Here is a 23,945-nt window from a genome sequence, read left to right as displayed (position 1 = left end):
ACTACAAATAACTCAATTTCATTCTTTCTTATGACTAATATTCCATTGTATATATGTGTCACATTTTCTTTATCCATTCATCTGTTGATGGGCATTTAGGTTGTTTCCATGTCCTGGCTATTGTAAATAGTGCTGCAATGAACATTGTGGTACATGTTTCTTTTTGGATTATGGTTTTCCCTGGGTATATGCCCAGGTGTGGGATTACTGGATCATATGGTAGTTCTATGTTTAGTTTTTTAAGGAACCTCCATACTGTTTCCCACAGTGGCTGTACCAACTTACATTCCCACCAACAGTGCAGGAGAGTTCCCTTTTCTCCACATCCTCTCCAACATTTATTGTTTCTAGATGTTTTGCTGATGGCCATTCTGACCGGTGTGAGGTGATACCTCATTGTGGCTTTGACTTGCATTTCTCTAATAATTAGTGATGTTGAGCATCTTTTCATGTGTTTGTTAGGGGATTAGATTTTTAATTCAAGTCTGGGCAGCTTTACATGGCAGGTGGGGAATGATGGAGAGAGATGTAAAGTGGAGCTGAGGTGGATGTTATTGAGAGGACTCTCTCCAGCAGCAGAGGTGGGTACAGGGCCTCTATACACCACAGCTTCCTGAGGCTCTGATTTGCTCAAGGTCATATATCTGGTTAGTCTGCAGAGTCAGGTTCCCATCCCAATCTCTGGGGTTCTATTGCAGGTTCTCTCTTGGCCAGAGCTCCTCATGGGTTAGCATAAGAGGTGAATTAATGTGATACCAAACATGACATTAAAAAACATTGTATTCTATCACAATTCCAGTTGGCTTCTTGGCAGGAATTGACAAGCTAATATTCATATGAAAATACAAGAAACCCCAAATAGTCAAAACAATGTTGAAAAACAAGAATGAGGTTAGAGAACTTGCACTTTCTGATTTCAAAACTTACTACAAAGTTATGGTAGTCAAGACTGTGTGGTACTGGCAGAAGGATAAACATATAGATCAATGAAATAGAACCAAGAGTCCAGAAATAACTCTTCACATTGATTTTTGATAAGAGTGCCAAGACATCAGTGGAGGAAAGGATAGTCTTTTCAACAAATGGTACTGGGACAATTGGATATCCACAAGCAAAACAATGAAGTTGGATCCCTACCTCATACCATATAAAGGTTAACTCAAAATGGATCATAGATCTAAATATAAGATCTAAAACTATAAAACTCTTAAAAATATAGGAGTAAATCTTTATTGTTTTGGGTTAGACAAAGCCTTAGATACGACACCAAGAGCACAAATGATAAAATAAAAAATAGATAAGGTGGATTTTATGAACGTCCTTTATAACTTCAAAGAACACCATCAACAAAGTCAAAAGATAACCTACAGAATGATAAAAGATATTTTCACTTCGTATATCTAATAGGCAATTATATCTAGAATATATAAAGAACTCTTACAACTCAAAAATGAAATTAATCCAATTAAAAGATGAGCAGTGAGTCTGAATAGTCATTTTTCCAAAGAAGAGAAACAAATGGCCAGTAAGCACATGAAAAGATGCCCAACCTCCTTAGTTATCAGGAAAATTTTAATCAAAACCACAATGGGATACCACTCCATACACACAGGGATGGCTAGGACAAAAAAGGTAGATAATAATAACAAGTGTTGGTGAGGACGTGGAAAAATTGGTACCCTCATACACTGCTGGTGGGAAAGTAAAATCGTGCAGCTGATTTGGGAAACAGTCTGACATATGGTTACTATAAACCCAACAATTCCCTTCCTAGATCTGTGCTCAAGAAAAATGAAAACATATGTCTACACAAAAAACTTGCGTGTAAGTGTTCAAAGCAGCATTATTCATAAAAGCCAAAAGGTGGAAACAACTCAAATGTCCATCAACCAGTGAATGGAAAAATAAAATGTGGTACGCTGTAAAATGGAGTATTATTGGACAATAAAAATGAATTTAAGTACTGACATTAGAAATCTTGAAAACATTTTACTAGGTGAATGAAACCAGACACAAAAGATCACATACTATGTGATTCAATTTATATGAAATGTCCAGAATAAGCAAATCTGTAGAGAAAGAAAGTAGATCAGTGGTTTCCAGGGACTGGAGCGTGGCAGTGGGGTCGGTAGGGGGCTTGGGAGAAAATGGGGAGTGACAGCAAATGTGTACGGGGTTTCTTTTTGGGGTGTTCTGAAAATGTTCTAAAATTGATTGCGGTGATAGTTGAATTGTACAGTGTAAGTGAATGAATTGTATGATATGTGAATTATAGCCCAGGAAAGCTGTTACATATTTTAAAAAACATGAATTTCATAGTGAGAAAATTATTCCCTTTTCAACTCTATTTTAAACTTTCTGATTGAGTCAAAGATAGTCTCAGTTTGATACTAACAGAGCTTTAACACCTCTCTAATTGTTTATAAGGAGAGAGATCAGGATATAGGCTCAGAGTCTTAGCAGACAGGGGTATCCAGCTAGAATTTAACAGAATTGAGTGAGGCAAAAATTGCAGCAGCGGTGAGGAGGATGCTGGAGTTTGGTGCACTCCATGCTGGCTCTGCTGGGGCCCAGTGTTGGGAGGGCAAAGCTATGTTCCTGAGTCTGTTCCTGCCCCACTGGGAAATCTGAGCAGTAGTTTAACTTCTTTGGACCTTAGAGTCCTCTGGAAATGTAATGTTTTGCTCTAAAGAATTTTGAGGGAGTTCGAATTCACACTATATTTGAAGGCTCCCATAGAACACCTGGCTTTTAGCAGGGACTGAAGCCCAGGGGTCATGCAGGTGCCACCGTGCCCCTAATTTGCAGGTCATTGGGTTCAGCTTACCACTTTGCAGTTAAGGGAACTGGGGCTGCAGAGGGGACAGGATTGGCCCAAGGCCGGGATTTGGAGCCAGTCTCCTGGCTCTGCATCCAGTACCTGCTCCCTGTGCCCATCTCTCCCTCCACCTGCCCTTCAAAGTGGGCTGCAGCCTTCCTTAGCATCTGGCTGGGCACAGGGTTTCATGGTTTTGAGCCTCATAAACTGACTCTCCAGAGGTCCTGAAACCAGGTCCAAGAAGGGGCAGGACCTGTCAAGTGAACTCATCAGCACTCTGTGGTACCCAGGGACAACTCCGTTTGTGGTCACTCAGCTCAGAAGAACCCTGCAAGGCCCAGTTCCAGCCATAGCCTCCCCTCTGACCTGGGAGGACAAGCCCTGGCCTACACACCAGGAGGAGGGATGGCTCCCCAAGAGGAAGGAGGGGTGTGGACAGCACATGACAAGGGCCACGTGTGTCCACCAAATGAGGCAGAGAGCAGGCGAAGCAGGGACTCTGCCACAAGGGCATCCATAGACAGATCCCTCCAGGAGGTGACGTTCTGGAAGGGGCAGAGCAGTAGCTGACAGAGACGCAGGGGAGAGGACAAATGCCTCCATGGGGTTGCTGTCACTTGGTGGTGGCCAGTCCCCCCTGAGAAATGGCTGGTGCTACTTTTGGAAAAGTGGAGAAATCAATATGCAAAACCTCTGCTGTGATGCTGAACTGTGAAGGAGCCTTTACTAGCTAGGATGGAGTGGCTTACATCCAATGGGATTTGGTTCTCACGCCTATGAGTAGTCAGCAGTTGGGTTCCAGTCCTCTTCCCATCAAGCTTCCAGGGTTGCTCTAGACTTCCCCAGGGAGCTGGGAGGGGAAAGCGTGCCCAAGCAGGCTGGGTGAGATGTCCTGGAAGTGGCAGACCCCGTTTTGGCAGTGTTGCCACGACACCATCATTAGACCAGGCCTGGCCACGTGGCCTGTCTCCCTGCAGGGGAGGCTGGTGCCTGTCGCCTTGGTACCCAACTGAATCTCATGGGTTCATTATCAAAAGCAAGAAGGGAAGAAAGGATACAGTTTACTCGGAGCTAAAATATCTCCAGGAGCAGGAATCTTACCAGATGCCAACATTCGGGGGGAGTTCCTGTGGCAAGAGTGTGTGTGTGAGAGGGGGTGTGTGTGTGAGAGAGAGAGAGAGTGTGTGTGAGTGTGTGTGCGCGCATGCCTGCGCCCGCTTCAGAGCAAAGTCGAATCTGGGGCAACTGTGAGCGGATGCAGACGCATGCTGTCTTGTCCTGTGTCAAAGTCTCAATCTTTCTGTTTTTGGACCAACTTCTTTTTTTCTTTTTATTCTTGACTGTCAGTCTTGCAAGCTTGACAGACACCTGACAGTCTTGGTGCCAGAGGTTGCAAGAATGACAAGGCTGAGTGACAGACCCAGTCCCCGTCACACACATGCAGGAGCCTGCCAAGTGCTGCAGCCTGTGGCTTCCACTGGAGGAGCCGGTGGGGACAGCAAACGGGGCACCTCACGCATGGGAACAGGAGGCACATTTGCTTTCCTGTGAGATCCCAAAGCTGAGCGTGTCCGTGTCTCTAGTGCTTTAAAATTCAAAGTAACAGAGGATATCTGTCAAGCCTCTTGATTCTGATAAATGTTTAACTTTTAGTTTCCATTTCTAGTAACTACTTCATCAAAAAGCAAACAGCAGGGAATTCCCTGGCGGTCCAGTGGTGAGTGCTTTCACTGCTGGGGCCCAGGTTCAATTCCTGGTTGGGGAACTAAGATACCACAAGCTGTGCAGCGCAGCTGAAAAAAAAAAAGTAAAAAACCAAATATCAGAGGAACTGGGCATAGAGGAAGGAGGAGGTAGGGCTGGCATCTTATAATTCACCAAGATCTGAGAACTAGTGATTTGATCTGATGACCAAAGACCGGCCAGGTTCCAGGCCCCTGTGTTGGCACCCGAGGGTCGGGGATAGAGTCCTCCCGTGAGCCTCCTGGCCAGGTCAGGCTGACAGTCACAGAGTTCAAGAGCAGAGTGGATTTCAGGTGAGAGCCGGGATCTGGGTGTCAGACCCTCCATGGAACAGCAGGCTGGACAGACACGGGCAGGCTGCTGATTGAATGCCCTTCATATCAGTGTGCTTCAGAGACTTCTTTAATATTTATCAAGTGGGGAGAGGAAATGGATTCTTATTAATAAAAATTACATGTAAAACCAGATATACTTGCCACTGGTAGCAGGAAAAGCAAAGTCTTGGAAAAAACTCAGCAAGACATAACCCACCTTCTCTTGTTCTCTTGTCAATTTTCTTTTGCAGTTTTTCAGACAGATTATTCCTGGCATGCATACTAAAATGCTTGAAAATCAGGCAATAAAAGGAACACTGCTGTCTTTGCGGAGAGCCCCTCCCCAGGCAGTACTCTGGCCAGTGGTCTTGAGGGGTGATCAGCTGCTGGGCTCAGGTGGTCATCCACTGGTCCTGGGCTCGTCAGTGCTGCTCCTGAGGTGGGCAGCCTCTGGCCTCAGCGTGACCGAATGCTGGTCTGGGGTGGCCATCCACTGGTCTCGAGTGGTCAGCTGCTGCTCTTGGGGCAGGTGCCATCCATGTTCCAGTGTGACCCCCGTGTGTCCCACGGGACCTGTCAGAGACGGGATGTTGCTGGTGAGGGATGTAACTGCTCCAGGAGAGAACTGTCCGTCTGAAGTCTCTGATTTCATGAAGAAACCTGAGCAAACTGATGCTATAATTCCGGTTTATCTCCGTGCACTGCGGTACCCTTCAGATGGGCACTCGGGAGGGTCCCTGCCAGGCAGCTTGGCCAACTTGGGCCCTGGCTTCCTGGCAACAGCAAGGCAGAGGTCAGCATCAGACAGATCCAGTGCCCTCTCATCAGGCCAGTGGCCTTTCACCACAAGGCCGGTCCAGAAGAAGAACCCAATCCTGGTGTACAGGGAGACCCCAAACTGTCCTGGGGTCTCCCGGGCCAGAGAGGACTGCTCCTTACCAGATTGGGTTCTGGGTCACTGTCACGCTGGGTCCCTCCAGAACAACCCCAGGATGCTGGGCCTGTGGCTTAGATGACTCCAAGCCTGGGGTGCAAGCGTCCCTCCAGAAGAGGGGGCTGCCCTGCTGGGCCCTGATGCCCCAATGCCCTGCCTTAATTGTCAGAATAGGGCTGAGTCTCCACCCAGGAGATACTCTTCCCATCTGGGGTCTGGGGTTTGATTCCTAGACCCCGTGTGTCCCTGACAGGCCTTCCCGCCCCTCTGTCTCAGTTTTCTCCTTTGGGAAGCAAGCAGGTGGATGACATCACTTGGGTTGCAGAGCGCTGCCTACGCGTGCCCTGGTTACGAGTGCCTCCCAGGCTGCATATGCTCCTACAGCAACCACATGAGGGGAGGGACAACCACCCCCCTTTAGAGGCGGGTAATTGCAGGCCCAGGAGCTTTGGCACCCAGGCTGAGGCCACCTGGCCAGACGGAAATGGTGCTGGAGACTCAGAACAGCAGACTCACAGGCCACTTACCCGCTGCCACCCTGCCACATGTCCTTTAATGGGTTCCATTAATCAGATGGGTTTGAGACATCAGTCTGCCCCCAAACCACAAACATGGGAAACGTCAATGGCAGCGTAGAGAGATGTTTGCCGTTGTAAACACTTTTAACCACGTGCCGGTAGAAGGGGATGGCCCACAGCATCCTCACCCTGCCATCTGTCTGTCTGTCAGAGGACATGTCCCGCTGTTTTGGGTCATTTACTCATCTCACAAACTTTTGCTCCACCCTTTCCAGGAAAGGCCCTGGGACCCAGGGGTGAGTCAGAGTGTGGGGGCCAGCAGGGTTCCCACGGGTCTCTCCTCTCCTCTCTCTTCCCACAAACTGGTGACCTTGCTGTCCCAGTCTTGGCCCTCATCACTCCTGCCCTTGCTTTTCATCTTGGACCCCTTTCCCAGAAGCCCAAGATGCCTCAAACCTGTGTCCTTGGGGGTCTGTAGCTCCTGCACCTCATCCTGTGCCCCTCAGAGAATGGCCACCCACTTCATCCCACTACCTACTGGGACCCTGTATTAGTTTCCTTTGGCTGCTGGAAACTATGAAAACAACAGAAACTTTTTCTCTCACAGGCCTGGAGGCCAAAGTAGGTATAGGCAGGGCTGTATTTCCTCTGGAGGCTCAAGGGGAGAACCCTAAAGGGGACCTCCGGCCACTACCAGCTAAGCAGATGGACAACAGGAAATGCCAGCCTTTCTGATATTTCAAGAAAATCTAGAAATCTGTTCATTTATGTGGATCCCTCTGATTCTTAAGTCAGAGCAACTAATTCAAGCTTTTAAAAACTCCTGAGTGAAGTCACTAAGTTGATGTGTTAGGGGACCCCAGCCTCCATCCCCCAACAAAGATGAACAAGTAAACAGCTATCCATAAACAAAAGCAGCTCTAGGAGAACTCAGGAGAACACTTAAGAAACTTCAGTAACACAGTGGAACTAAAAGCCTGAGAATAACTTCACAAGAAGAGAGGTAAGACAGCTTCATTCTGCCTGTGATCCCCAGCAAGGAAGAGTTTTCCTCACAGGGAAAGGGAGAGTGGAGTGAGCAACCAGCTTCCATAGCCTCTTTGAGCACTACACAAAGGACCCACTTTAGTTTCGCCCCACCCAGACACCAGCAGAGCTGAGATGAATAGAAACAACTAGGAACAAGGAAGAAGGACAGGGCTCCCACCAGCCATGTAGTGGGAATGACCATGGTTCTCTGCGGCCTGCTCTGCAGAGGACCCCATCAGCTTTCACCACTGAAGAAATCAATGGCCAGCACAGCTGCTGCAGACCTCCTGCAGATTTGACAGCTGAGGTTTTGCTCTACAGGTTTTTGCACTCACAGATACCAGGCACCTGAGCCCTCTTGCTTCCTCCCTCCTCACCCCCACCCTCAACACAGGATCTGCACGGGCAGCTGGCCCAGGCCTCTGCAGCTGTATAAGTACAAAACGCAGCCTAGACCACTATGGTTGACCCCCACCACTGTGCATACACTCAGGACTAGCCTTCAGCTGTGCACATGTGTGCCATCGACCTGATTCCCATAACCAGCCTCCACTGCCATGTGTGCCCCTGTGGTGAGACCCTGCAGCCATAAGAGGGCTCAAGTAGCTGCTAATGTGCCCACTGTTGACCCTTGTTCTTCCTGCTGGCCCTGACCCTTGTCATGAGTATGTCTGCAACTGGACACTGCCACAACACAGGCACCTGCACCTGGCCCCCACAGCTGACTGAGTGTGGTTCTGGTCATCACCACTGCCTGCCCTTGTCCCTAGCTGCTAGAGCTGGAGGCCTCACTGAGGACTGCAAGACTCCTTGCAGCCGTTGCAGACTCCCTGTGGCAGTTGTCACCAGGAACCACACAGTGGTTGATGTCATGGATCTAGCAGCCTGAGCCAATGAGACATCACATCCCTTTTGGACTCAGAGCCACCACACTCTCCCACACTTGGTGCTCTGCCCCACTAGATCCAGTGTGTCCTACCCCCCATCACAGGTGAAGGTCTTTCTTACTGAAATTAGTCCATAAAATCTGGAAATGTGCAGAAAGCTATGCAAGGCACAAGGATTTTGAAGAATTGGGGAACCATCACATCATCAAAGGAACACAGTACATTTCCAGTAACTGACCCAAAAGAAATGAGATACATGAATTGCCTGATAAAAAATTCAAAATTATTGGGCTTCCTAGGTGGCACAGTGGTTGAGAATCTGCCTGCCAATGCAGGGGACATGGATTTGATCCCTGGTCCGGGAAGATCCCACATGCCTCGGAACAACTAAGCCTGTGCACCACAACTATTGAGCCTGTGCTTTAGAGCCCGTAAGCCACAACTATTGAGCCCATGTGCCGCAACTGCTGAAGCCCATGCGCCTAGAGCCCATGCTCTGCAACAAGAGAAGCTATGGCAATGAGGAGCCCACTCACCACAATGAAGAGTAGCCCCCGCTCACCGCAACTAAAGAAAGCCCGTGCGCAGCAACAAAGACCCAACACAGCCAATAAATAAATAAATTAATTAATTAAAAAATTCAAAATTATTGTTTGAAAGATGCTCAGAAAGCTACAAGATAACACAGATAAACAATTTAATGAAATCAGGAGAACAATACAAGAACAAAATGGAAAGGTCAACAAAAAAATAGATAACATAAAAAGAACCAAACAAAATTTTGGAGCCAAAGAATACAATGTCTAAAGAGAAGAGTTCAATAGAGAACATCAACACCAACTGGACCAGGCAGAAGAGAGAATCAGTGACCTAGAAGACAGATCATTTGAAATTATCTAATCAGAGGAGCAAAAAGGAAAAGAATGAAAAGGAATGGGGAAACCTGTGGGACTCATTAAGAGAAACTATCTATGTGTTATTGAAGTCCAAGAAGGAAAAGAGGGGGAGAAAGTGGCACAGAGTTTATTTAAAGAAACAGTAGCTGAGAATTCCCAAACCTTGGAAAGAGATTTGGACATCAAAGTTCATGAAGCTACTAGGTCACCCTAAAATGATCTTCTCCAAGACAGATTATAATAAACCATCTAAAAGCAAAGAGATACTTTTAAAAGCAGCAACAAAAATTTTATCTTGTACAAGAGAATCCCAATGGATTTCTCAGCAGAAACCTTGCAGGCCAGGAGAGAGTGGAATGATATATTCAAAATGCTGAAAGGAAAAGAAAAACTACCAAAAAGAATGCTTTACTTGGCAACATTGTCTTTCAGAAATGAAGGCAAGATAAAGACTTTCCAAAAAAAACAAAAACTGAGAGAGTTCATTACTACTAGATCTGCCTTATGAGAAATGGTGAAAGGAGTTTTTTAAGCTGAAACAAAATGATGCTAATTAGTAATATGAAAACATGTGAAAATATATAACACACTGGTAAAGGTAGGTATATAGTCAAATTCAGAATACTCTAATTCTGTAATATGGTGGTGTGTTAACTACTTAACTGTAGTATACAGGATAAAAAAATATATTACAAATAGCTATAGCTACAATAATTTTTTAATGGGTACATAATATAAAAAGATGTAAATTATAATATCAAAAACATAAAATGTGGAGGTGGGAAATAAAAATGCAGAGTTTTTGCCTGCAATTGAAATGAAATTGTTATGAACTTAAATTGTTATATCTACAAGATGTTTCAAGTAAGCCTCAGAGTAACCACAAAACAAAAACCTTTATACACACAAGATAAAGATACACACAAGATAAAGAGAAGGGAATTAAAGTATGCCACTACAGAAAATCATCAATTTACAAAGGAAGACAGCAAGAGAGGAAGAAAGGAATTACAAAAAAGTCAGAAAATAATTAACAAGATGGCTTTGGTAAGTCCTCACTTATCAATAATTACTTTAAATGTAAGTGGGTTAAATTCTCCCATCAGAAGACATGGAGTGGTTGAATAGGTTAAAAACAAAACAAAACAAGACAAGACCCAACAAGAGACTGCCAAGACACTCACTTCAGCTTTAAGGACACATATAAGTTCAAAGTGAAGGGATGGAAAAAGATGTTCCATGCAAAAGGAAACCAAAAGAGAGCAGGGGTAAGCTATACTTATATTAGACAAAACAGACTAAGTCAAAAAACTGTAACAAGAAACAAAGAAGGTCATTATATGATGGTTAAGTGGTACTTTGTCACGAGAATATAACAATTGTAAATATATATGCACCCAACATCAGAGTACCTAAATATGTTAATCAAATAGTAATAGATCTGAAGGAGAGCTAGACCATAGTAGGAGACTTCAGTGCCCTACTTTCAGCAATGAATAGATTTTTCCAGACAGAAAATCAATAAGAAAACATTGGAATTGAGCTATACTCTAGGCCAAATGGAACTAGTGGATATATAACAGAACATTCCACCCAACAGTAGCAGGATACACATTTCTCTCAAGCCTGCATGCAACAATTTCCAGGATGGCATATATTATTAGATAAAAAAACGAGTCTTAGCAAATTTAAAAGACTGAAATCATACCAAGTAACTTTCTGATCACAGTGGTGTGAAAGCAGAAATCAATAACTGGAGGAAAACTGGAAAATTCACAATACATAGAAATTAATATACTCCTGAAAAACCAATGGGTCAAAGAAGAAATCAAAAGGGAAATAACGAAAATATCTTGAAACAAACAAAACTTATGTGACACAGCAAAAGCAGTTCTGAGAGGAAAGTTTATAGCAATAAATGCCTACAATAAAAAAGAAAGATCTCAAATAAACAACCTAACTTTATACCTCAAGGAACTAGGGAAAGATGAACAAACTAAGCCCAAAGTTAGCAGAAGAAGGAGATAACAAAGATCAAGCAGAAATAAGTGAAATAGAGAATAGAAAAAAATGAAAAAGATACACAAAACTGAGTGTTTTTGAAAAAATAAAATTGACAAACCATTAGCTAGACTTGCCAAGAAAAAGAGAAGACTCTTAATAAATGAAAGAGACATTACAACTGATATTACAGAAATATAAAGGATCATAAGAGACTGCTATGAATAAGTATATACCAACAAATTGACCAACCTAGAAGAAATGGATAAATTACTAGAATCATACAGTCTACCAAGACTGAATCATGAAGAAATAGAAAATCTGAACAGGACAATAAATAAGGAGAGTGAATCATTAGTCAGAAATCTCCAAACAAAGAAAAGCCCAGAACTACATGAAGTCATGGGAAAATTCTACCAAACGTTTATTGCAGAATTAATGTCAACCCTTCTCAAACTCTTCCAAAAATTTAAAGAGGAAGGAACACTCAAACTCATTTTTGTGAGGCCATCATTATCCTGATATCAAAGCCAGGTAAGGAAAGAAAACTACAGGCCAATACCCCTGATGAATATAGATGCAAAAATTCTTGACAAAATATTAGCAAACCAAATTCAACAGCACATTAAAAGGATTATACACCATGATCAAGTGGGATTTATCCCTGGGATGCAAGGTTGGTTCAACATATGCAAATCAATAGATGTGATATACTACCTTAATAGAATGAAAAATAAAATTTATATGATCATTTCAATAGGTGCAGAAAAAGCACTTGACAAAATTCAACCTCTTTCATGATAAAAACTCTAAACAAATTAACTATGGAAGGAACATAATAAAGACCTCAACATAATAAAGACCAAATGTGACAAGCCCATAGCTAATATCATACTCAATGATAAAAGGTTGAAAGCTTTCTCTCTAAGATCACGAATAAGACAACGGTGCCCATTCTCACCACTCCTATTCAAAATAGTACTGGAAGTTCTAGCCAGAACAAGAAAAAGAAATAAAAGGCACCCAAATAGGAAAAGAAGTAGTAAAATTGTCCTTGTTTCCTTATGACATGATCTTGTATATAGAAAATTGTAAAGACTCCACCAAAAAAACTGTTAGAACTAATTAAAACATTCACTAAAGTTTTAGGATACAAAATCAACATACAAAAATCAGTTGCTTCTCTATTACACTAATAGTGAACTATCTGCAAAAGAAATAAAGAAAACATCTCCATTTACAATAGCATCTAATATAGTAAAATACTTAGGGATAAATTTACCCAAAGAAGTGAAAATACTATGCACTGAAAACTGTAAGATACTGATTAAAGATATTGAAGAAGATGCAAATAAATGGAAAGATGTGTTCCATGAATCAGAAGAGTTAATATTGTTAAAATATCCATAGTGCCCAAAACCATTTATAGATTCAATGCAATCCCTATCAAAATTACAATTCCATAGGAAAAACAATCCTAAAATTTTAATGGAACCACAAAAGACCTCAAATAGCCAAAGCAATCTTGAGACAGAACAAAGTTGGAGGCATCACACTTCTTGATTTCAAACTATATTACAGAGCTATAGTAATCAAAACAGTATGATCCTGACATAAAAACAGACACATAGACCAACGGAATGGAATCAAGAGCCCAGAAGTAATCTTCTGCATATACAGTCACCTTATATTTGACAAGGGAGCCAAGAATATTCAGTGTGAAAAGATGGTCTCTTTGATAAATTATGTTGGGAAAACTGAATATTCACATGCAAAAGAATGAAATTGGATCCCTATCCTACATCACTCATAAAAATTAATTGGATTAATTTGTAAATGGATTAAAGACTTAAACCTAAGACCTGAGACCATAAAACTCTTGGAAGAATACGGAGGGGAAAAGCTCCTTGGCATTAGTCTTGCCAGTGATTTTTTTGGCTATTATACCAAAAGCATAAGTAATAAAAGCAAAAATCAACAAGTGAGACTGTATCACACTATAAAACTTCTGCATAGCAAAGGAATTATCAACAAAATGAAAAGGCAACCTACAGAATGAGAGAAAATATTTGTACACCATTTATTGGATAAGCGGTTAATATCCAAAATATATAAGGATCTCATACAACTCAAAAGTCATATATATATGATATATGTATATCTGTCAATTTAAAGTGGGCAAAGGACACGAACAGGCATTTTTCCAAAGAAGACATAGAAATGGGCAATAAGGACATAAAAAGGTGCTCGACATTATTAACCATCAGGGAAATATGAATCACAACCACAGTGAGGTATCATGTCACATCTGTTAGAATGGTTATCAAAAAGAAGAGATAACAAGTGTTGGTAAGGATGTGGAGAAAGGGAACCCTTGTGCATCGTTGATGGGAAGGAAAATTGGTTATGTCACTATGGAAACCAGTAGGGAGGTTCCTCAAAAAATTAAAAATAGAACTGCCATGTGACCAACAATTCCACTTCTGGCATTGTACCCAAAGAAAATGAAAACAGGATATTGAAGAGATATGTCTACTCCCACGTTCATTACAGCATTATTCACAATGGACATGGAAACAATTGAAATGTCCATCTGCGGATGGCAAATTGATAAAGACATGTGGTACATATGTACAACGGAATATTATTCGGTCTTTAAAAAGAAGGAGATCCTGCCGTTTGTGACAAAATGGCTGAAACTGGAGGATATTATGCTAAGTGAAATAAACTAGATACAGAAAGACAAATACTGTAAGATCTCACTTACATGTAGAGTCTAGAATGGTCAAGAGTCTCCTTATAGAAGTAGAAAGTCAGATGGTGACTGCCAGGGGCTGGAGGGAGGAGGAAATGGGAGGTGATTGTCAAAAATTTCAGTTATGCAAGATAAGTAAGTTCTGGAGATCTTTTATATAGCACAGTGCCTATAGCTAACAATACTCTATCAAAATAATACTCTATCATATACTTAAAATTTGCTAAGATGGTTGATATTATATGTAGTGTTCTTATTGTAAAAAAAATGGTAAAAATAAAAAGAGTGGGAGGATACTGTGAGAGGTGATGGATATGCTTATGGTGTTCTTGGTGGTGATGGTTTCATCAGTGTATACTCATTCCCAAACTCACTGAGTTGTTTATATTAACTGTGTACACCTTTTGACATGTCAGTCGTACCTCAAAAAAGTAGTTTTAAAAAACCCCAAACCCTGAGTGGGTCGTAAGTGTGTGATCTAAAGGAAATACATCTACAGGTTGACACAGTGGAGACTCCTAGTGTAAGACTATTGGTTTATGGATAATGGACCAAAAAATCTAAAGTGTGGGAGCTGGATGGGGCAGTGATGGCAGGATGGCCTCAAGGGGAGGGCAGGGCCATGTACCCGCAGTTGGGGGATGGCATTTGGCAGGTCTGAGCCAAGCATTGAAGTGATAATTAGAGTTTACCAGATGGCCAGGGTTGGGGGCAGGAGCAAGGCCTCCCAAGCTGAGGGCTCTGTGGGTTCAGGAACCTGAAGGCCAGGCAGTGTGCACTGTATTGGAAGGACAGGATGGTTTGAGACTGGTGTGAGGTGTGTGAGCTGGGGGCAAAGAGGACAGTGGCAGGCTGGGAGCCTTGGATGCCAGAGTACAGAGCAGCCTGAATCCTGATGGAGACAGGGGTCCATCTAGGGCTTTGCAGCGTGGAAGAGCCTTTGCCAGTTTTGGGGAGGCAGCGGTTCAGTTGCTGTGGCGTCTGGGCTGGTGACTGTTGCGGATGCAAGGAGAGACAGCGGGGACTGTGGCCAGCGGCAGGGGTGTATGCTCCGTGCATAGTGTCTGCTGCTGGGCACCAGGCACTGGAGTCAGAGCCTGCATTATCCAAGGAAAGATGGAATTCCATTTGTGAAACACGGAATCTCATCATTTTGAGAGTTGGGTTCAGAACTTTGAAAATACCATTTGGGTCCAACTGAACATATCTGTGGCAGATTCAGTCTCCGGCTGACAGCTTTGGCCTTTGTCTTGGACTTTGGGCTCCTGGGGGTGAGGGTGGGGATGACCCAGGCAAGAACCCCTTCCTCAGTCAGGGTTCACCAGCCCCAAGTGGTTCTGGCCTTAGTGGCTGGAAGTGGAGGCTCTGGGATGATGGGGCCTCTAGGGCCACCTGTTCGTGCCCTTCCCAGCCTGGGGCTCAAGCCTAGCACCTAGCTGGGGTCCTGGGCAGGGTTCACTGGGCCCTGCTCAGCCAGGTGGGAGGTCCTGTCCTCTGGGGCCCTCCTCGCTGCTTCTCCTCCTTGGTCTGCTGTGCGCTGGGAATTTGAACAGTCTTATCTTTGCCCTGCAGGCTGGCCTGATCCGGATGGAGGAGGAGGAGTTCTTTATCGAGCCCCTGGAGAAGGGTCTGGCCGAGAAGGAGGCTGAGGAGGGCCGCGTGCATGTGGTGTATCGCCGGCCGCCCACCCCCAAACCCCCTCCTCTGGGGGGGCCACAGGCCCTGGACACAGGTAAGCCTGCTGCAGGTGGGAGGGTTGCATGGTGGACCCCGAACGTCCCCCCTGGGGAACACAGGCACCCTTTCTGCAGGTGTGGTCCCAGGCCTAGGCTGAGACCCGCCCTCGTTGACCACATAGCACAGTGGGGGTGCTGGTGTGCTGGGTCGGGGAGCTCTGCTCTGGGTGTATGTGGGCCGTAAGCCTGTAGGTCTGAGGCCTCCATGGCAGGCAGTGAAGGCTGCCTGAGGGCTGGCAAGTGTCAGGGAGCAGGCAAGACTCGGACTAGGTGCGCAGCCCGGCCGGAGTCCCACGCCCGTGCCTCTGAGCCTGTGGCTCTGAAGATGTCTGCTGCCCCCCCACCCCAGCCCCGGCCTCTTTCCCCTGCCTCTGTGCTGTGCCTCCCCTGCGGTGGGGACCACCCCTCCCTGGCCGCTCACAGAGAAGGGCCCTAGGGCTTCTTTGGCCCCGACTGGACCTCCCTCTGGGAGGCAGCCGGATGCCAGGAGGGGAGAGAAGTGCTCCACAAAGACCCCAGAGGAGTTCCCAGAGCCTCAGCAGCCCGCGCACAGCCTCGTGTGATTTTGCCTATTTCCGCTTAGAACCAAAGTGCACTCTGGGTCCAGGAGCGTGGAAGGAGCTCCTGGGCAGGCGTGCGGCCCCTCAGAGCCCTCCAGAAGGCCAGACCTCCCCTCAGCCCAGACCTCCCCAGCGTTCTCAGGATCTTGGGTCCTGGGCTTCAGTGAGCCGGGCTGGGGTCTGGCCGTGGTCCTGGCGGCCTCATAGTGCGCAGGCTCTGTGCCGGCTTCTGCAGGGTGGGCTGCGCCCTGGGTTTCCGGTTCTGGATCCCTGGCTGTGCTCTGCCCTGGCCACAGCAGGTGGCAGCCAGCAGGGCTTTGAGGCCTGGGTCTTGAGTCAGGCTCACCTGCCTATTTGCAGGGAGCCCCGGGGGCCCTACGGGCCAGCCCAGACGTGCTGTGATTAGCCAAGACACGCCCATCGCCCCAAGCAGCCCTGGCTCATTTAATTTAGGTCTCTCTGTGTTCCCAGCTGACAGATAAATTGGGTGCAGCCTGGCAGGGCACCTTTCTAATTTCAAGGAATGGCATCAGATATTTTTGCAAAAGAATTATTCCATCAGGAAGCCCGGTGCTCTCTAGAGCCAATCAATACCTACAGCTGCCCCTTCTTCCCGGGTGATGAATCGCAGGCCTCCTGCCAAGAGTGGAGGGCGTGCCCCAGGAGCTGCACGCCTGGCCTTCCCCAGCTTCAGTGCCTCCCACCCGTGGGCTTCTCTGCATGGAGAGGAATGGAGAGTAATCCCATTGGCTGAGGGCAGGAGTGGAGATGGGGCAGGGGAAGTACCCCGGACCAGGGATCAGGGTCCTGATGTTGCTTCTTGCTGGCTCTCTGGCCTTGGAAAAGTTTGGGCCTCTGGCCTCTGCCTTCTCATCTGTCCAGAGTGATTAGAAATGCCTGTGTCTCAGGGAACTGAGGGCCTGGCCACTTTGGGCTTGGTGCTTCTGGGCTGGCCTCTTCTGGAAGATGCAGGGGGTTCTCTGGGGGCCCATGTAGGCTGGGCGAGGGGGAGCCTGCACAGTGAGGCTGCCAGGTACCCCGGGTCACGTTGTCCTTCCCACATTCCCTGAGGTACCTCCTGACGTGGCCGCCCTCCTTCATGGCCTGGCTGGCCCTGCCTTATTTCCTGGGCTTCTGTTGGCCTTTTGACACCTTCTTTTGAAGCCTCCCCCCCAACCTTCTCATCCGCCTGTCTGGTGAGAGCTTGGAACTGAGAACACAGGAAAGGAATTCCAAACTCAGAATAAGCCCAGAAACCACTGACCTTAGAAGATGCGGGGGAAGGCCAGTTGCACGGGTCTGGGGCAGAGGCTGCAGTGAAATGGGGTGGGGGTGGAGGGCTGTCCCAGGTTGAACTCTGGACCACAGCCCGGGGCCTGTGGGTGTGCAGGCTGAAGGCTGTGGGCCAAGGGCAGTAGGTCTCGACCGCAGGCCCAGACTCTGGCGCCAAACCCCCTTTCCTTGACGTCCCTGCCCAGTGTCACCATGACCCTGTGTGAGTGACTTGTCCACAGAGAGCACATTTCTCCCTGAATGTTCCTGAGTGTTCCCACTGGGCCCAGCGCTGAGGCCCCCTCACTGGCTGGAGGTGGTCCAGACACATTGTATGTTGGGGCTGGTCTGAGGGCCTGCGGTGACCCCAGGCAGTCCTGCTCTCCATCAGCCTGGGCCTGGTCAGGGCCCACGGTGGCTGCTGGGAGACGTGTAAAAGGAGTGTCCTGGGCTGAGCATGTTTGTTCTGTGCTCTTTCCTGCAAGAAGACATGGTCTACTGGGCACAGAACACCAGGACCTCTGTGTAAAGGCTTTGTGTGTGTGTGCGTGTGTGTGTGTGTGTGTATGTAAGCTGGCGGATCCTTTCTTAGGGTGAATTCTGATGGGAACCCTGACGTATCCATGTGGCTCTGGCCAAAGAAGGCAGGAGGTACTGACTGGGAGTTTCCTCCTGCCCCCGCAGGGCAACTTCTGGAAGCAGGTTTGAAATACCCCGGCCATTTATCAGTGGACAGTGGATGTAATGGGTCCTTGGAGGGAGGGGAAGGGGACACACCTGTCCGGGGCCTCCTGGTCTGGGAGATTGGCATCTGGCTGGATGTGGGTGTGAGCGTTGGGGTTGGGGTGCCGTGGAGGGTGGTGTGGGTGCGGGCAGGGGTGCCTGTGCGGGGTTGGTGTGCGTGGGGTGGGGTGTTTGTGGGTGGGGGTGTGGCACACAGCTCTTTCAGAGCACTGAGACACGCTGCCGTTGCTCTGTTTTCCCTGAGCAGCCAACAGGCTTCCTGGGTGGGCTCAGGGGCTCGCGGAGCCTCAGAGTATCGTTGTCACTAACGGTCTCCGTTATCTGAGGTCAGCTACTGGGTAGCAGATGGCCTGGGGAAACGGATGGGAAATGAAGGTTTTAGTGTGTCTTCCAGGACTCAGGCCAGGGGTGAAGGTGGCACTGGGCAGCTTAGCCTGCAGCGATGTCACCCTCAGGCCCTAGAGGAGGGTCCTTGGGTGGGCAAGGGACTGAAGGAGACCAGGGTGACTTTTTTCCCCTCACTGGCCTCACAGGTGTTGCAGAAGTGTCTCTGCTTGGCCCTGCTGGGGCTGCGAGCCTGGCTGGGTCAGAAGGGCAGAGCTCCAAAGCCAGGGTTACAGTGTGGCCTTTTGGGGATAGGAGGTTCAGGTATCTCCAGGCCTCCACTGGGCTGAACCCTTCCGCAGTGCTCTGAGTCCCTTTCTCAGCCTTCCCCAGAGCTAGCCCTGTGCCCGGGGCAATATGTTGAGAAGTGTGCTATGTAACATTGGCCTCTCTGGTGTTTGCACGTGTGTGCAGGCATGTGTGTTTGCATTTGCACACAAGCATGGACAGAGCCTCGCTCCTGAGCTCTAGGCCCCTGCCTGAGCACTGCCCTGGCTGCCATCTGTTAATCCTGCCTGGGGGTGTTAAGGGGGAGCCAGGGCCAGTGGCTGCAGGACGAGGAGCCCCAGCCCAGCCTGGAAGCCCTGTTCAGAGCTTGCACTGGCTGATCCTGGCATGTCACGCCCCTCCGAGTCTCAGGCTGCTGTGACACATCACCACCAACTGGTAATTAAAACAACAGCTGTTCATTGTCTCATAGTTTGGGAGGGCAGAAGTCTGAAGTCAGTGTTGCTGGGCTGAACTCAAGGTGTTGGCAGGGCTGTGTTCCTTCCGGAGGCGCTAGGGGGAGTCCGTTCCTTGCCCCTCCCAGCTTCTGGGGGCTGCCGGCATTCCTTGGCTTGTGGCTGCATCACTCCAGTCTCTGCCTTTGTGGTCATCACCTCCTCCTCTTCTGTGTGATGTTAGTCTCCCTCTGCCTGCCTCTTATAAGGATGCATGTGATTGCTTTTGGGATTCAACCTGATAATCCAGAATGATCTCCACCTGTCAAGATCCATAATCCAATCACATCTACAAAGTTCTTTTTTGCCGTATAAGATAACACGCACAGGTCCCGGTAGTCAGGACCTGGTATCTTTGGGGGTCACCATTCAGCCTACACAGGAAGTGAATGAGCCTCCCTTACAAGGCTGGCTGGGCAGGGAATGGGATGCACATCCGTGGAGCAACACTGCAGGCACCCTTCACTCCTTCTCAGGGGACGGTGTGCTCAGGCACCAGGCAGGCCCCTTGCCCCTCTGCTGCCTCTGCTGGACCCTAGTGCAGTCTCAGCCAGACTGTGGGGCCTGGCGTGCTATGGTTGGTCTGCCCCTAAGACCAAGTGTGTGGAGATGCCAGCCTTGCTGGTCACACCAAGGGGGCCTGAACTTGGGACTCTGGGAAAGTCGCCACTGGGTGGGAAAGACCCCTGGGTCACATACCAGGCATGTGGTCTCTCTGTCAGGCACACTTGTAAGAAGTCCTGCCATCCCAAGATAAGGGCTGCAAGCTCAGAGGCCGGCAAGGTCCAGCCGGCAATGCCAGTGAGGACAGTGGCAGAGGGTAAGAAAAAGAATTACATCCACCCTTGGTCTGGCTTTAATTTTCCAGCTTTTGATATAAACACAGACCCAGAGCGTATGTCTCTGCTAGAATGGAAACAGCAGCGTGAGTGCAGTGGCACATGGCATTTGGCCCTGGCCTCGCCGTGGGCCCGGGACAGATGACAGACTTCATCCACAGGGGGAGCCCCTCCTCAGCTCCCCTGACCAGGGCCTGGTGGGAGTGTGGGCTTGGGTCAGCCAGTCCTCCTACTGCCAAGAGAATCCAGACATCAGAACTTCTTTTTATTTTATTTTTACTTTTTACAATAAACTGCATATATTTAGAGTGTACAATTTGGTATCCCAATCTCCCAATTCATCCCCCGCCCCGCCCCAGCCCTCCCCGCAGACATCAGGACTTTTATGTGAACCCTCCTGATTTTAAATTGTTGCTTCAGATTTCTGAAAAGGACCACATGGGCCAAATACAACATGACCCCTATTGCTACCTGTGCTTTATGAGATGCAGAGGCGGAAGTGTCCTTTGCTCTCTTCCGCAGGCCTCCTGCAGTCCCTGGGCCTGGCCTTGGGACTAAGGAGGGGCTGTGAGCCCCTACTAGGCAGGCGCTTCCCGTCCTGCAAGCTGCTGCTGGGCTGCAGTGTCTCCCACCCTGCCTTGCACTTGGCCCTGGGCTGAAGGAAGAGAAGTGAGACAGCTCAGTGTCTGTGACCTTGGCTGCCTCCCTCTCGGAAACAGCCAGTGCCAAGCCTCTGCCCGCTGCTGTCAGGCTGCGGCGTCCTCCCTGGCGGGCAGAGGAGGAGAGCTCTGCCTTGCTGCTGCCAAGGAAAGCCTGTGAGGAGAGAGAGGACGGGGTGCCAGTGCTGCGTGGCTGCTCCACGTGGCCAGGCGTGGCCAGCCTGCACTGTCTCCACCCGGCGGCCCACAGCCCTTCCTCCCCTCCTGACCTGCTGCATCTCTGCCCCGTCCTATTGCCTTGAGCCACATAGTTTTCCAGGCTGCCAAGGAACCAAGAGTGAAGTTCACAGTAGGCACTCAGGGCCAGGAGCCAGAGGGCCGGAGGTGACGCTGGGGGCTCACAGAGGCTGCATGGTGTCCTACAGGCAGCCCCAGTAGGGAAGGGGCCTGACAGGTAGTTCTGTCTTTTAGCCAGCCTGCTCTGGTCCAGGCTGGAGGCAGGGAGGCCAGAGCAATGGGAGAGAGTGGAGCCCTGCCAGGATAGGACTACGGGTAGGAAGTGGGCCAGGCTCCACTTGGGGGCAGGTAGATTGCCAGGCCTACCTTAGTGATGCTGTGGCTATCAGTCATAAGGGGGAGGGCGCAGTTAAGGGTGAGGCCTGGTGGGGGGTGAGGGGTGGTTAACAGGGTAGGAGATGTGGAGGAGGCATTAACTTGCTGGAAGCCAGATTGGGGAGGCTTTCTGCTCTGTAGCAATCTATGTCTTAGTGTCCTGTTGCCACTGTAATAAGTTACCACAAGCTCAGTGGCTTAAAAAAGCACAGATTTATTCTCTTACAGTTCTGGAGGTCAAAAGTCTAAATTGGATCTTAAGGGGCTAAAATCAAGGTGTCAGCAGGGCTGGTTCCCTCTGGAGGCTCCAGAGGAGAATGTGTTCCTTGCCTCTCCCAGCTTCGAGGGGCTGCCGGCATTCCTTGGCTTGTGGCTGCATCACTCCAGCCTCTGCTCTGTGGTCACAGTGCCTTCTCCTTGTCTGTACTAAGTTCTTCTGTGTCTCCCTCTTATAAAGACATTAGTGATTACATTTGGCTTACTAGAGTAATCCAGGAGGGTTTTCTTGCTTCAAGATCCTTCACTGAATCACTTCTGCAAAGTCTCTTTAGCCACAGAAAGCTATCCTCACAGGTTCTGGGGATTAGCTTGTGGCATCCTGGGGGCCATGATTCAGCCTACATGATATCAAAGTGTTGAAGGCTGAGGTCCTGGCAGAAGGGGAAGAGAGGCCCTTGGCAGGCTTTGCACCCTGAGCCCCAGACCTGCTGGGCCCTCTGTCTGTGTCCCCAACCCAGGCACTTCCTGCACCATTTGCAGGAGCCTGGAGCCTGGCCTGGCACTTTCAGGAGGTGACCCAGGGGCTCTCCCACTGGACTCGACAAGTGCCCTGCCCAGCCGGCCATTGCCAGCTCACTGAAATTCTGGGCACCTCAGTGCTGAAAGCCTGGGACCCTCTCCGTTCCTCCTCCTCTTGCCACCCCTGGGCTGTGCCTATAGCTTGGGGACCAGAGGAAACCCAAAGAGAAGCACTGATTGTGAAACCCGAGGCAGTTGGCTGGACTCCGGGAGGCGTGTTTCAGAGCTGAGTGCATCCTTGGCTGAGGCCTCAGCGTTCCCGCTGCTCTGCGGCGGGCCCCCTGGACAGCTGTTGGAGATGCCAATGTGGTGATGTGGCCTCATGTCGGGGAGGTGGGCGGGAGGCCAGCGCTGGGACAGCCGAGGCTGCACATTCTCTGAGGCCTGGTGCTGTCTGGGGTCAGACTTAGGAGACCACTCCAGAGCTGTGGGGCTGAGCTGGGGGGCTTTCTGACTGGGGTCTGCAGCTTGGGGGCTCTGCCTGGGGGCTGTGAAGGCAGAGGTGATACCTGCAGCCAGGCACGAGCTCAGGCACACTTCACAGCACAGGGGAGACTCAGCTGGTGCGCTCCTCTCCCCGCTGACAGCCCACGAGCTCAGCTCCTCTCCTTGGACGTAAAGGTAGCGATCCCTGTGTCTCAGGCGTGCCCTCCCTGTCTCCTCTCTCCTCCTGCTTTTGTATGGGATCTGGTGCAGGGGTGGAGCTGGCCTGGTGAACATGGCCCTGGAAGGACCTGGATCTTTGCTGGAGCACCCTGAACAGGTGATGAATGTGACCCAGGGATGGTGGTCTTGGCCTTGGCCTGCCTGTGGCCTCAACTCAGGTGCAGGGGACAGTTCTCACAGGAGCTGCCTCAGCACATCAGCAGCTGCTCCCAGCACAGAGGCCGGGGGCAGTTTGCAGCAGCGGTCGAGTGTGCCTGCCTGGGAAGCTTGCCCAATCCCACCAGGCCTCAGTTTCCTCATCTCTAAAATGGGTGGAATGTCACCCTTGGGGTGGCGCCTGCTCTGTGCTTGCTGTTACTTTGCTCAAGATCGCGGGCCGCCTCAGGCCCTGAGGTCCTCTCCGCCCTTGCTGCTCCTGCTCCCAGGCGCTCTCTTGCAGAGACACAATTCATTGGTACCCTTTCTCTCTTTCCCTTGGATTGTGTAGTGAATGTCCCCCAAAGAGCTTTCTGTTGGTATGTGGTAACCACGCCTGGCTTCCAGATAACACACTGTCTCAGGAGCAAAGCTGTGCTCTGCTCCTGGTGTGTCTGGAGTTTAATTAGCAAGAGTGGTGTGCCTGGTTGTCATATCGGCTGTGGGCTCTGCAGGTCTGCTCTTTGCAGGTCTGCAGCAGAGCAGGCCGGTATGTTTCTGGAACAGACATGATGTCTCCAGTGACAACTCTACGTGTCTGTGGCATTTGTGCTTCAGATGTGGCAGCCAGCCTGCCAGGGTGGGAGCAGCTAGACTCAAACCTCCATCGGGACCCTGGCAAGGCCCCCTCAACACCCCATGGGACAATTGTGAAAGAGATTTGGGCTTTCAGCATGCTGTATCCATGTGATGGGGGACAGAAGGACAGGTGTCCCATGATGGGTCACTGGACAGAGGCCTCTTGGGGAAGCAGAGGGGCCTGATGGCAGGTGAGACGCGCCGGGTCCCAGCCTCAGGGGAATTGGGTTGCGGCGACAGCTCTAAGGATGTTCGGAGGGGAGCGAAGGCCCTTCCCTAGAAGC

The 23,945-nt window shown here is 48.9% G+C and overlaps 1 protein-coding gene across 2 annotated transcripts in view; it reads left to right on the top strand.

Moving 5' to 3' along the window:
- The window catches only part of ADAMTS2 (ADAM metallopeptidase with thrombospondin type 1 motif 2), a 244,055-nt gene that overhangs the window by 64,759 nt on the left and 155,351 nt on the right, over positions 1 to 23,945 (top strand). For both annotated transcript variants that reach the window (XM_057708973.1, XM_057708974.1), the window contains exon 3: positions 15,468 to 15,627. In XM_057708973.1, the coding sequence (XP_057564956.1) occupies positions 15,468 to 15,627 (160 nt within the window). The remainder of the gene's footprint in view (positions 1 to 15,467; positions 15,628 to 23,945) is intronic.

This window comes from Hippopotamus amphibius, chromosome 15 (genome assembly GCF_030028045.1).
Source record: "Hippopotamus amphibius kiboko isolate mHipAmp2 chromosome 15, mHipAmp2.hap2, whole genome shotgun sequence".
Taxonomy (NCBI): domain Eukaryota; kingdom Metazoa; phylum Chordata; class Mammalia; order Artiodactyla; family Hippopotamidae; genus Hippopotamus; species Hippopotamus amphibius.
Note: the sequence above shows the minus strand (reverse complement) of the source record. Positions and strands in the feature narration are given on the sequence as shown.